General features: G+C 52.1%; 1 protein-coding gene across 1 annotated transcript in view; it reads right to left on the bottom strand.

Moving 5' to 3' along the window:
* Nucleotides 1-12405, bottom strand: part of LOC113806947 (uncharacterized) — a 1375013-nt gene that overhangs the window by 16461 nt on the left and 1346147 nt on the right. The window contains exons 10-13 of the mRNA XM_070127282.1: nucleotides 10047-10197; nucleotides 1811-2033; nucleotides 574-1359; nucleotides 78-473 (exon numbers count right to left, since the gene is read on the bottom strand). Coding sequence (XP_069983383.1) covers nucleotides 78-473; nucleotides 574-1359; nucleotides 1811-2033; nucleotides 10047-10197 — 1556 coding nt within the window. The remainder of the gene's footprint in view (nucleotides 1-77; nucleotides 474-573; nucleotides 1360-1810; nucleotides 2034-10046; nucleotides 10198-12405) is intronic.

Genomic DNA, 12405 nt, shown 5'->3' with positions numbered 1-12405 from the left:
TAAGGCTGAGGAGCCCTGATGCCGTTTGGGATGCGGGTGTGTCCAAAGGGGGAGGGAAACGAGGAGGTGATTCCTACCGTGACGGACTTCAGGATGTTCTTGTGGAGGTCGACGTTGACGACCTCGGACACGATGAGGTCGTCCTTGAAGTAGAAGGGCGAGCGCTTGTGCTCCAGGCTCTGCACCAGGTGGACGCCGCGGGGCAGGCTGCTCGTGTTGAAGGCGAAGAGCACGGAGTTGCTCCAGCGGTTGAGGTCGTCCGTCTCCGCCAGGTAGCCCGTGTACTTGAGCGTCGAGGACGAGTAGGAGAGGGGCTGCTCGTTCAGGAACCGCATCCTGATCTCGTTCTCCATCACCTTGAGCAGCAGCTCCACCAACTCGCTGCTGAGGAGGAGCGAGCTGCTGGCCCAGTCGTAGATCTCCGTCTGCTTGTCCAGCACCTCCGACGTCAGCACGAAGTACTCCTTGGCGGCCTGGGGGGGAAGGGGGGGTAAGAAACGCGAGACTTCCTCTCCTTCTCTCTGTCCTCATCAAGCAACACCTCGAGCCCTGGCGCGGGCGCAGGACACTCACCTGCGTCCTGATCTCCGGGTTGTAGTTCCACCACATCCTGCGCTGGGCGGCGCGCATGGCCTCGATCACGCGCGTGAACGTCTTGCTGGAGATGAACTCGTTGGCGTCGACGACCACCTCGAGCGCCGTCAGCACCTGCATCACCTCCATCTCGTCCCTGACGGGCAGGCTCGCCACCAGCTCCACCAGGTGGTCCCGCGCGCACGACTTGAGCAGGTTGACCTTGGACAGGATGCCGGCGCCGCCGCTGTTGGCCGCCGCCACCGACTCGTCGGTTGGGTCGGTCACGGTCTCCATGCTGTCCTTGCAGCGCGTCTGGTAGAACAGCAGCGCCACGATGTTGTCGAACACCGTCTGCGTCACCTGCGTGGTCTCCAGCAGGTTGAGCTCCCAGGCCAGCGAGCGCACCTCCTGCAGCAGCAGCGGCGGGCTCTCGTTCTCGAGGCGCGAGATCTCCTTGAACAGCGACAGCACGCCGTCGCCGCTCTCGGAGCGCGGCTTCACCTGCAGCCCGCCCGTCACCTCCTGGTACTTGGACGCCACGCCCTTGCCGTCCACCGCCTTCACCGACACGTAGATCTTGTTGTCGTTGGACTCGAGCCCCGACGGCAGCGTGAAGTCGAAGTTCCTGCGCGCGCCGTGGTAGAACAGCGTCTTGGTGCCGCCGTAGCGCAGGAAGTGGTAGCTCCACTGCACGTACAGCGGCTGGTACAGCGCCGACGCCGACTCGCACGTCGCCCAGAACCGCGCCGTGCCGCCGCCCCGCGCCCTCACGCGGCACGACTTCTGCGGGAGAACCAGGGCGCGCGTCAGGAGGATATGATAGTGGTAGTGGTAGTAATAATATCAAGAAGAAGCAGAAGAATTATAAACATGATAACAATAATAATCATTATTATTTACTGATGATAAGAATAAGAATAATTATTATCCTGATTATAACAATAATAATAATAGTAATGATGATAACAATAAATATTAATAATGAATAATAACAAAAATAATCAAAATAAGTATAATAAAAATATTCATAATTATATTTATGATAATGATAATGATGATGACGATAACAATACTACTAGTACTACTACTACTACTACTAATAATAATAACAACAACACAAACACAAAACAGAAAAGAAAGAAAGAAAGAAAAGAACCCTTAATCCCTCCCCCTTCCCCCACCCCCACATCCCACCCCCCAAAAAAATCAAAATCTATCCATCCATCCCTCTCACCAGCTCCGGCGGTTCCGAGAAGTCGATCAGCTGTTGCGCGGACCCGCTGTTGTTGGTCCTCGGGTTCTGGGTGAGGAGGCTGAGCTTGTACGACAGGTCAGTGTACAGCATGTTCATGTACACCACCAGCTCCGGCCCGCGAGTCCCTGTGGACGTCATCGTGGTGAACCAGACGACGTCGGTGAAGCGAACGTTCTCCAGCTTGTGGGTCGCGGGAGGTCGTCTGGGTGGAGGAGGGGGAGAGAGGGAGAGTGTGAGTGAGTGTGGGAGGGAGAGGGGGAGAGGGAGAGGAGGAGGGAGAGAGGGAGAAGGGGGAGGGAGGGAGAGGGAAAGATGGATGGAGGGAGAGGGAAAAGATGGAGGGAGGGAGAGGGAGGGAGGAGGGAGGGAGGGAGGGAGAGGGGGAGGGGGAGAGAGAAGGAGGGAGGGAGAGAGAGAGGGAAAGGGAAAGGGAGAGGGAGGGAGGGAGAGAGAGGGAGAAAGGGAAGGAGGGAAAGGGAGAAAGAGAGAGAGAGAGAGAGAGAGAGAGAGAGAGAGAGAGAGAGAGAGAGAGAGAGAGAGAGAGAGAGAGAGAGAGAGAGAGAGAGAGAGAGAGAGAGAAATAAAGCGATGGTCAAAATACATTCATCTCAATAGATCACAAATTGTATAAGCCATGGGGATGAAATAAGTCAATTGCATCTATAATATTAGTGTTATTTATGCTGATAAGACAGAATTCCTTAACAACTATTAATAAAAGTAACAACAATAAACACAGTTAATAAATATAATGATATATAAATCACCATCAATAAAAAAAGACTAATAATACCCCAAAATAAAAAAATAAAAAAAAAACACCACAACCCTTCCCCCCCAAAAAAAAAGAGGAGGAAGGAGGAGGAGGAGGAGGAGGAGGAGGAGGAGGAGGAGGAGGAAGGAGGGAGTGAGGAAGAAGGAGTAAGAGTAGGAGTGTCAGTCTCATGCGTTCGAATACCGTGTCGGATTCCTCATGCAGAAGGAATGGCCATAGAGGAAGTAGTGAGGAGGAGATGGAGGGTGAAGGGGAAAAGGGAAGAAGAGGGGAGATGGGGAAGAAGAGGTAGAGAAGAGAGAGAAGAGAGAGAAGAGAGAGAAGAGAAGAGAGAGAAGAGAGAGAGAGAGAGAGAGAGAGAGAGAGAGAGAGAGAGAGAGAGAGAGAGAGAGAGAGAGAGAGAGAGAGAGAGAGAGAAGAGAGACAGGAGAGACAAGAGAGACAATAGAGACAAGAGAGAGAAGAGAAGAGAAGAGAAGGAGAGAGAGAGAAAAAAAGAAAGAGAGAGAGAGAGAGAGAGAGATAATAAGACATTCCGAAGCTTAACCCTTCATGACTCACGACTTCACAAGTCCCAAATTCCTCAAAAATTCTTGCCTCACTCCTAACACGCGTCTCTCATCCTCCCTGCCAACAAACCCCTACCTTACCTTCTCTCCCCCTTGCCTTCTCTCCTCTATCCTTTCCTCTCCTCTCTCCTCACCCCCATCCTATCCTATCCCTTCCTCTCTCCTCTCCTCACCCCCATCTTATCCTATCCCTTCCCCTCTCTTCTCCTCATCCCCATCCCCATCCTATCCTATTCTATCCCCTACCCTCATCTCCTCTCTTCCCCTTCCGTTTCATCTTCCTTTTCCTCTCCTCCCTACCCTTCAATTCCCTTCCCCTCCTCCCCTCCTCTTGCCCTCTCTTCCCCTTCCTTTCCTATACTCCACTCCCTTTCCCTCCCCTCCTCCCCTTTCCTCCCTTCCCTTTCCTTCTCCTCCCTTCCCCTCACCTCACTTCCCCTCTCCCTACCCTCTCCTCCCTGTCCCTCCCGTCTCCTCCCTTCCCCTCCTCTCCCCTCCTCCCCCTTTCCTATCCTCCCTTCCTTTCCCCTCTCCTCCCCTCCCCTCCCCCCCCTTTCCCTCCCCCTGATTTACCTACGAAACTTCGCCAGCCCGAGCACCAACTTAAGCATTGACCAGGCGATTGGGGTCATTTTCGCAAGGCGTTATTAGCAAACTTCGACCTTAAGTACCCGCACGTTTGTTGGTTCAGCACGAGGGAGAAACTCACAATGAGGGGGTGGACGGGGGGGGGGGGGTGAGAGGGAGGGTGGGAGGGTAGAAAGACAGAGAAAAATAGGAAAAGGGGAATAAGAGAGGGAGGAGGGGGGGGAAAAAGAGGAGGCAGGAAGGGAAGGAGAAAGAAGGAGAAAAGGAGAGACAATTAGGGGGAAAGTGGTAAGGAGGAAGGGAGAGGGAGAGGGAATGGGGGAAGGGAGAAGATATGGTGTGAGGGAGGGAGGGAGGGAGGGAGGGAGAGAGGAAGGAGGGAGGGAGGGAGGGAGAGAGAGAGCGATGGAGTAAGTGAGTGAGGGAGGAAGAGAGAGAGAGAAGGAGAGAAAGGAAAAGAAGAGAAAGAAAGAGGAAGAGAAGAGAAAAAGAGAATAAGAAGGAGAAAGAAAATGAGAGAGAATCCTCTCCCCTCCCACTGCGTCACTCCCATCACTCCCCTTCCCTCCCCCCTCCCCTTTTTTCATTTCCTCTCCCCCATTCGTCCTTCTCCCTCCCCCTCCCCTCACCCCTCTCCCCACTTTCGTCCTCCCCCTCCCCCCCTTCGTCCTTCCCCCCCTTTCCCTTGACACTTCATTGCGCCAAAGTTTACCCTCCGACGTTGCCATTTAAAGTTTCCTGGGCGAATGTGGGAATGGGAGGGGGAGGGAGGAGAGGGGGAAGTGGGAGGGAGGAGAGGGGGAAGGGGGAGGAGGGAGGAGGGAGGAGGGAAGGAGGGAGGAGGAGGGGAGGGAGGGGGGAGGGGAGGGAGGAGAAAAAGAAGAGGAAGAAGAAGGAGAAGAAGAAGAAGAAGGAGGAGGAGGGGAAGAAAAGAATAAAAAGGAGGAGGAAGAAGAGGATGAAGAGGAAGATGAAAAGGAGGGAGGGAGGGAGGAAGGGGAATATGGATAAATCGAGAGATGAATAGAGAGAAGCGAGACGAAGGAAGTAAAGGGTGGGAGCAAAAACGGAAGGATGGATGGAAGAAAGGAAGAAGGGAAGGAAAGGTGGATGGAAGGAAGCAAAGAAGAAGGGTAATAAGAGAGAGAGAGAGAGAGAGAGAGAGAGAGAGAGAGAGAGAGAGAGAGAGAGAGAGAGAGAGAGAGAGAGAGAGAAAGAGAGAGAGAAAGAGAGAGAGAGAAAGAGAGAGAGAGAAAGAGAACGAAAGAAAAAAGAAAGATAAAGAAAACAAGAAAGACAACGAAAAACAACGAAAGAGAAACAGAGAAACAGACAGAAACAACGAAAGACACACAAACGCAGAGAGAGAGACAAGAGAGAGGAAACAGACATAGAGGGAGATCAGAAGAGGCAACCCCTCCAAGGTTTGTTTGTGAAACATCGGAACTGGACTCGATAATGGCTGACTTGCACAGATGATTACATGGTTCGATGGCGGCTACAGATGAAGGGAGGAAGGGCTAGGCACGAGAGGAGGAAGAGGGGGAGGAGGAGAAGGGGGAGGAAGGGGAGGAAGAGGGGGAGGGGGAGGTGGAAGGGAGGAGGAGGAGGAGGAGGAGATGGGGGAGGTGGAGGAGGAAGAGGAGGGGGTGGGGGAGGTGGAGGAGGAGGAGGAGGAGGAAGGGGAGGAGAGGGAGGAGGAAGGGGAGGTGGAAGGGGAGGTAGGAGGAGGGAGGAAGGGGGGAGGAGGAGGGAGGGAGGAGGAGGAGGAAGAGAGGGAGGAAGAGGAGGAGAGGGAGCGGGAGGTAGGAGGAGGAAGAGTAGGAGAAGAAAAAGAAGGTGGAGGAGACGACGAAGCCGAAGAAGAAGAAGAAGGAGGAGTAAGAAGAGGGAGCGTCTAACCATGGATCCCCCCCCCCCCCCCATTAGATAGCTGCAGGGGTCGATTTAGTCGCGCGTGAGGACTGAGTGAATGGGGAAGGGGAAGGGTGGAAAGAGGAAGAGAGGTGGAGAGAAAGGGAGGAAGGGAGGGAGTGAAGGAAGGAGGAAGGTAGGAGGAATGTAAGGAGGGAAGGAGGGAAGGAGGAAGGAGGAAAGGAGGAAGGGAGGGAGGGGAAGGAGGAAGGTAAGGAGAGAGGGGAAGGAGGAAGAGAGGTGGAGTGGAAAAAGGAGGGGAGGGGAGGCAGAACTGGAGGAAGGGAGGAAAGACGAAAGAAGGCTGAGAGATAGAGGGGAAGGGAGCTAGAAGGGAAGTAATTAAGGAAGGCAGAGCTGGAAGAAGGAAGGGAGAGAGATAGGGAGGTAGAGAGATATAAGAGAAGGGGGATAGGGAGGAAGGAAGGAAGGGACATAGACGGGAAGAGAGATAGGGAGGTAAGGAGGAAGGGAGGCTGGGAAATGGGGAAGAAAGAGATAGGAAGAAGGAAGAGGAGGAAGAGGAGGGTGAAGACGATGACGATAAAGATAACTAATAAAATAAAAGACTAAAATTACGATGAGCTTTCAATACGCACAACATAAGCAAAAACCGATTTTATAGCGCGCGCATACCACTCTCTACCACTACTCCCCCCTCCCTCCTCCTCCCCCCCCCAGGCCAACCCTTCTACTACTGCAAAAAGCCCTATCAATGTCTTAACCCCACCCCACCCCCACCCCCGCCTTCATCCTCCCCCTCCAACCCTCTCCCCCCTCTCCCACTCCCTCCCCCCCTCTCCCACTCCTCCCACCCATTTCTTCATCTCCCACTCCAACCCTTTCTTCACCCCCTCCTCCCACTCCCTCTCCTTCCTCCCTCCCCTCCCCACACTCCCACTCACCGCACGGACAATCCCCAAGTGTAACCGCGGAAAAGCTAACCACTCATATGGCAACAATCACTTTGTCTGAGACTTATATAAAAATGAAAATAAAAATTCTTAAAAAATGAAAAAAAGAAAATTGAAAAAATATCTCCATCCATCGTCCATTGTCTAATGAGGGGGAGGGAGGCGAGGAGGGGGGGAGGGGGAGGGGGAGGGGGAGGGGGAGGGGGAGGGGGAGGAGGAGGTGGAAGGAGGAGGAGGAGGAACAGGAGGAGGAGGAAGTGGAGAAGAGGAGGAGGAGGAGGAGGAGGAGGAGGAGGAGGAGGAGGAGGAGGAGGAGGGAGGAGGAGAATAAGGAGGAAGAGGAGGGGGAGAAGAAGAAAAAGAGGTAGATGAAAACGAAGGAGGAGGAGGAGGAGGAACGGGGAGAAGGAGGAGGAGGAGGAATAGGAATAGGAAAAGGAGGGGGGGCGACGACACCGACGGGTATTCCCCCTCCCACCTACTTCCTCATCCCCCCCCTCTCTCTCCCTCCCGCTTGCTTCTATTCTCCTCCTCCTCTTCCTCATTCTCCTCCCTTCTTTCCTTCCCCTTCGTCTCTTTTCATTCTCCTCCTCCTCCCCCCCACGTCCCTCCCACACGCGCAAACTCTCTCCCTTCCTTCCCCCCTTTCCCCTTCCCCCCCTCCCGTCCCCCTTTCTCCCTCCCCTTCCACACCTCCCCCTGCCCCTCCCCCTCCCCCGGGCAGGCACACACAAAAGGGATGTCAATAGGGATGATAATGAGTTCATGAATAACTGAAATTCACCCTTAGGGGATGGAAGACATTCACTGAGGTCGGAGAGAGGGGGTGAGAGGATGGGGGAGGAGGAGGAGGAGGAGGAGGAGGAGGAGGAGGAGGAGGAGGAGGAAGAGGAGGAGGAGGAGGAGGAGGAGGAGGAGGAGGAGGAGGAGGAGGAGGAGGAGGAGGAGAGAAGGGAAAAGAAAAGAAAAGTACAGATAAGGGAAGAGAAGAGGAAAGTGAAGAAGAGAAGAAGAGAGGGGAAGAGAGGAGAAGGGAAAGGAGGGGAAGGGAAGACAAGGAGGAGGAGGAGGAGGGAGGAGGAGGAGGAGGAGGAGGAGGAGGAGGAGGAGGAGGAGAAGTAGTAGAAGAAGAAAAAGATGAAAAAGACGAAGACGACAAAGAAGAAGAAGAAGAAAGAGAAAGAGAAAAATAAAAAGAGAGAGAGAGGACTCCGTCGCGTCACCACGTCCTCCAAATCCCCCAAATTAAAAACCAACATTAAAACATAAAACTTATTCTTCCCTTTTCTTTCTCTATTCCCCATTTCCTAGCTTCACAACCCCCCATCCCACCCCACCCCCACCCCCACCCCCACAACCGCAATAAAATACAACAAATACAACAACAAAAAAGACAATTCAATAAATAAATAAACCCGGATGAACCCCTCCCCCCGTTCCTTCAATCCCTCCATCCCTCCTTACCACCCTCCCCCTCCCTCCCTTACCACCCCCTCCCCTCCTTACCACCCCCTCCCCCTCAAAAAAATACAACAAAAAAGACACAATTAAATAACCCCCCCCCGTCCCCTCGATCCCTCCATCCCTCCTAACCACCCCCTCCCCCCTCAAAAAAAAAAAAAAAAAAAAAAAAAATCCTAGCAACCACGGGGAGCCAGACTCGTCCCAATGCATCCTCATACATTATACATCCTACAACAACTCGGGACCTGTGCGCGGCCAGAGGAGGAGGCAGGAGGAGGAGGAGGGAGGAGGAGGAGGGAGGAGGAGGAGGAGGAGGAGGAGGAGGAGGAGGAGGAGGAGGAGGAGGAGGAGGAGAGAGGAAGAAGAGAGGAGTGAGGAATAGGAGGAGGAAAAGTGAATAGGATGAGTGAGAAGGAAGGTTGGGGATTAGGAGGAGTTGGAGGAAGAAGAGCAAAAGGAGGAGGAAGAAGAAGAGCAGGAAGAGGAGGAGGAGAAGGAATAAAAAGAGCAGAAGGAGGAGGCGAAGGAGTAAAGAAGAGGAATACCACGAAGAGGAGTGAATAGGAGTGAGGAAGCGGGTAGGAAGAGGTGAGGAGGACTAGCCCATTCGAGGTAAATCCGTTTCATTTTGCAAAAAAAAAAATAAAAATAAACAAAAGCAGCCACGGCCCCTGGAGTGTGCTCTCATATGACTGCATTTGCATTTCATAAACCTACACAATGTCCAGTATTTTCCCCTTTTTTCTAACTCTCCCACTCTTTCCCTTTCTCTTTCTCTCTCTCTTTCTCTTTATCTCTCTTTCTCTTTTGTGGGGAGGTAGAGGAGGGAGGGAGGGAGGGAGGAAGGGGGAGAGGGAGGGAGAGGGAGTGGGAGAGGGAGGGAGGGAGAGGGAGAGAGAGGGAGGAGGGGGGGAGGGGGAGGGAGAGGGAGAGGGAGGGAGGGAGGGAGGGAGGGAGGGAGGGAGGGGTAGGGAGGGAGGGAGGGAGAGAGAGAGAGAGAGAGAGAGAGAGAGAGAGAGAGAGAGAGAGAGAGAGAGAGAGAGAGAGAGAGAGAGAGGGAGGGAGGGAGGGAGGGAGGGAGGGAGGGAGAGGGAGGGAGGGAGGGAGAGAGAGAAAGAGAGAGAGAGAGAGAGAGAGAGAGAGAGAGAGAGAGAGAGAGAGAGAGAGAGAGAGAGAGAGAGAGAGGGAGGGAGGGAGGGAGAGGGTGGGGAGGGAGGGGAGAGGAGAGGAGAAGAGAGGAGAGAAGAGAAAAAGGAAAAAAGAAAAGAAAGAGAAAGAGAGAGAGAGAAAGGGGGAAGGAGAAAGAGCGATGGAGGGACAGTAACTGAGCTCTATTTGTGAACCGTTTTTGTACGTTATTTTTCTCCTTCTTCTTCTTCTTCCTTCTTCCTGGGAAATGTTGCTGGGGAGAGAAATGGATTGGCTCTGTGCTTTCCTCTCCTGTTTGCTTGCTTGCTCGTCTCTCCCATTTCTCTTCGTCTTTCTCTGTGTCCCTCCTTTCTCTCTTTCTCTCCTTTCTCCCCTGTTCCAGTCTATTCTTCTCTTTCTTCTTATTCTTTTCTGCTTGTCTGACCTCCCCCTAATCCTTTCTTCCTTTCTTCCTTCCTTCAATATGCCTTCCCTCTCTCCCTCCCTTCACCTCTACCCCCACTCCCACTCCATCCATCCCCTTCTTCCCTCCCTCCCTCTCTCCCTCCATCTCTCACTCCCTTCCTTACATCTCTCGACATCCCGCCCGTCCTCCCTCCCTCACTCCCTTCCCCCCCTCACGCCCTCCCCACCCAATCCTTCCCTCCCTCCCTCCCTTCCTTCCGTACACCTCTCGACATCCCTTTCTTCCCCCTCCCCATCCCCACACCCATCCCCCATTCCCCCCATCTCCCCCCTCCCACCTCCCTCCCATCCCATCCCATCCCACCCCCTCCCACCATCCCACCCTCCCATCCCAACCCTCCCCCACCCCCAATTTACCCACCTCCCCTTCTACTCACCCTTCCTCCCTCATGACGTGGTCCTCCCCGCCCTCCCCCAGGGTGTCGGTGAGGGTGACCTGCGTCCGGTTCTTGCTGTTGGTGCGGCCGACGCAATCCCGCCACAGGTCGGACGGGCAGTTCCAGTCCGGGACCGAGTTGGTCTCTTCGGCTGTGGGGAAGGAGAGAGAGAGGGCCGGTTAGGATGGGGTTTAAGATAAATTTATAAATAGATAAGTAAGTAAAAAGTCATGTTGAGATTGATAAATGGATAAATAGATAAATAAGTAAGTGAAAAGTCGGGTTAAGATTGATAAATAAATATATAAATAAATAAATAAGTGAAAAGTCAGGTTAAGATTGATTAATAAATAAATAAATAAGTGAAAAGTCAGGTTAAGATTGATTAATAAATAAATAAATAAGTGAAAAGTCAGGTTAAGATTGATAAATAAATATATAGATAAATAAATAAGTGAAAAGTCGGGTTAAGATTGATAAATAAATATATAGATAAATAAAAAAGTGAAAAGTCAGGTTAAGATTGATAAATAAATAAATAAATAAATAAGTGAAAAATCGGGTTAAGATTGATAAATAAATGAATAAATATATAAAAAGGTCAGAAAAGCGATTTGAAAATATGACAGAGAGGGAGGGAGGGAGGGAGGGAGATGGAGAGAGGGAGAGGGAGATGGAGAGAGGGAGAGGGAGATGGAGAGAGAGGGGAGAGAGAGAGAGAGAGAGAGAGAGAGAGAGAGAGAGAGAGAGAGAGAGAGAGAGAGAGAGAGAGGGAGAGAGAGAGAGAGAGAGAGAGAGAGAGAGAGAGAGAGAGAGAGAGAGAGAGAGAGAGAGAGAGAGAGAGAGAGAGAGAGAGAGAGAGAGAGAGAGAGAGAGAGGGAGAGAGAGGGAGGGAGGGAGAGAGAGAGAGAGAGAGAGAGAGAGAGAGAGAGAGGGAGAGAGAGAGGGAGAGAGAGAGAGAGAGAGAGAGAGAGAGAGAGAGAGAGAGAGAGAGAGAGAGAGAGAGAGAGAGAGAGAGAGAGAGAGATCCGATCTAATCAAGCCACATTGACTGATAATCGAAGGTGAATGAGGACAACCGTCACATTTTGCCCGTTCGGAACTCTCTTTCCTTCTCCTTCTCCCTCCCTCCTCCCTTTGTCTCTCTCTCCCTCCCTCCCTTTGTCTCTCTCTCCCTCCCTCTCTTTCTTTTTCTCCCTCTCCCTCTCCCTCTTTCTTTTTCTCCCTCTCCCTCTCCCTCTCCCTCTCCCTCTCCCTCTACCTCTCTCTCTCTCTCTCTCTCTCCTATCTCCCCTCTTCGGAAAAAGAAACATCCATAAATAATCTGTTAAATCACTCACAGAATAAAAAAGCAAATTTGAAACACATGCATCAATTCATCAATCAATGCATCTGTCACTATTTATAATCAATAACATCAATCCATATTACAAGGTAAAAAACCTGAAAGCGAACATTTTTTTTCTTTTTTCTTTCTTTCTTTTTTGGAACTGTATTTATTTACTTTCGTTCTTTCTTTCTATTTTTTCTCTCTTTCTCTCTCTCCGTCTTTCTTTCTCTTTTTCATTATCATTCTCTCTCTCTCCCTCCCTCCCTCCATCCATCCATCCATTAACCACCCACCCCTACCTCCCTCCCTCTCCCTCGTCCCTCTCCTCCTCCCTACCCCCTCCTCCCTCACTCTCCCTCTTTCTCTCCCCCCTCGCAAGCTCTCCAGTGAGTCTGCGTGCCCCCCTGCCGTGCCTGCTTGTTCCCTGCCGTGCCTGCTTGCCCCCCCCCCCCCCCCCCCCCCTTGGAAATGAATGATTGAAGATGTCCAATTTAAGGGCGAGCAGGACAAAGGGAGGAGGAAATGGGGGAGTAAAGGGAGATGAGGAGAGGAGGGAGGGGAGGAGGGGGATGGAGGAGGGAAGGGAGGTGGAGGGAGAGGAGGTGGGGAAGGGAGGATGATGGAGGGAAGGTGGAGGGAGGGAGGGAAGGTGGGGAAGGGAGGGGAGGGGACGATACAGGGGAGAGGGAAGGATGGAGAGAAGAGAAGGAGAGATAAAGGAGAGAGAGAGAGATACAGACAGAGAAAAGATGGTAAGAGGGTGAGTGACAAAGTGAAGAAAGGAAGGAAGGAGGGAGGGAGACAAAGAGAAGAAAGGAAGAAAGGAGGGAGAGAGACAGAAGAAGAGGAGGGGAAGGAGGAGGAAGGAAGGGGAAGACCCAAAGAAAAGAAGAGAAGGAGGGAGGGAAATAGAGTAGAAAAAAAGAGAGAGGAAACAGGAAAATAAAAAGAGAGAAAGAAAAAACGAGATAACTAAGAACAAAGGAAAGAAAGAAAGAAAAAACATAGAAATGCAGCACGCAGGCAATA

The sequence above is a fragment of the Penaeus vannamei genome, chromosome 11 (assembly GCF_042767895.1).
Source record: "Penaeus vannamei isolate JL-2024 chromosome 11, ASM4276789v1, whole genome shotgun sequence".
In the NCBI taxonomy this organism is placed as follows: domain Eukaryota; kingdom Metazoa; phylum Arthropoda; class Malacostraca; order Decapoda; family Penaeidae; genus Penaeus; species Penaeus vannamei.
Note: the sequence above shows the minus strand (reverse complement) of the source record. Positions and strands in the feature narration are given on the sequence as shown.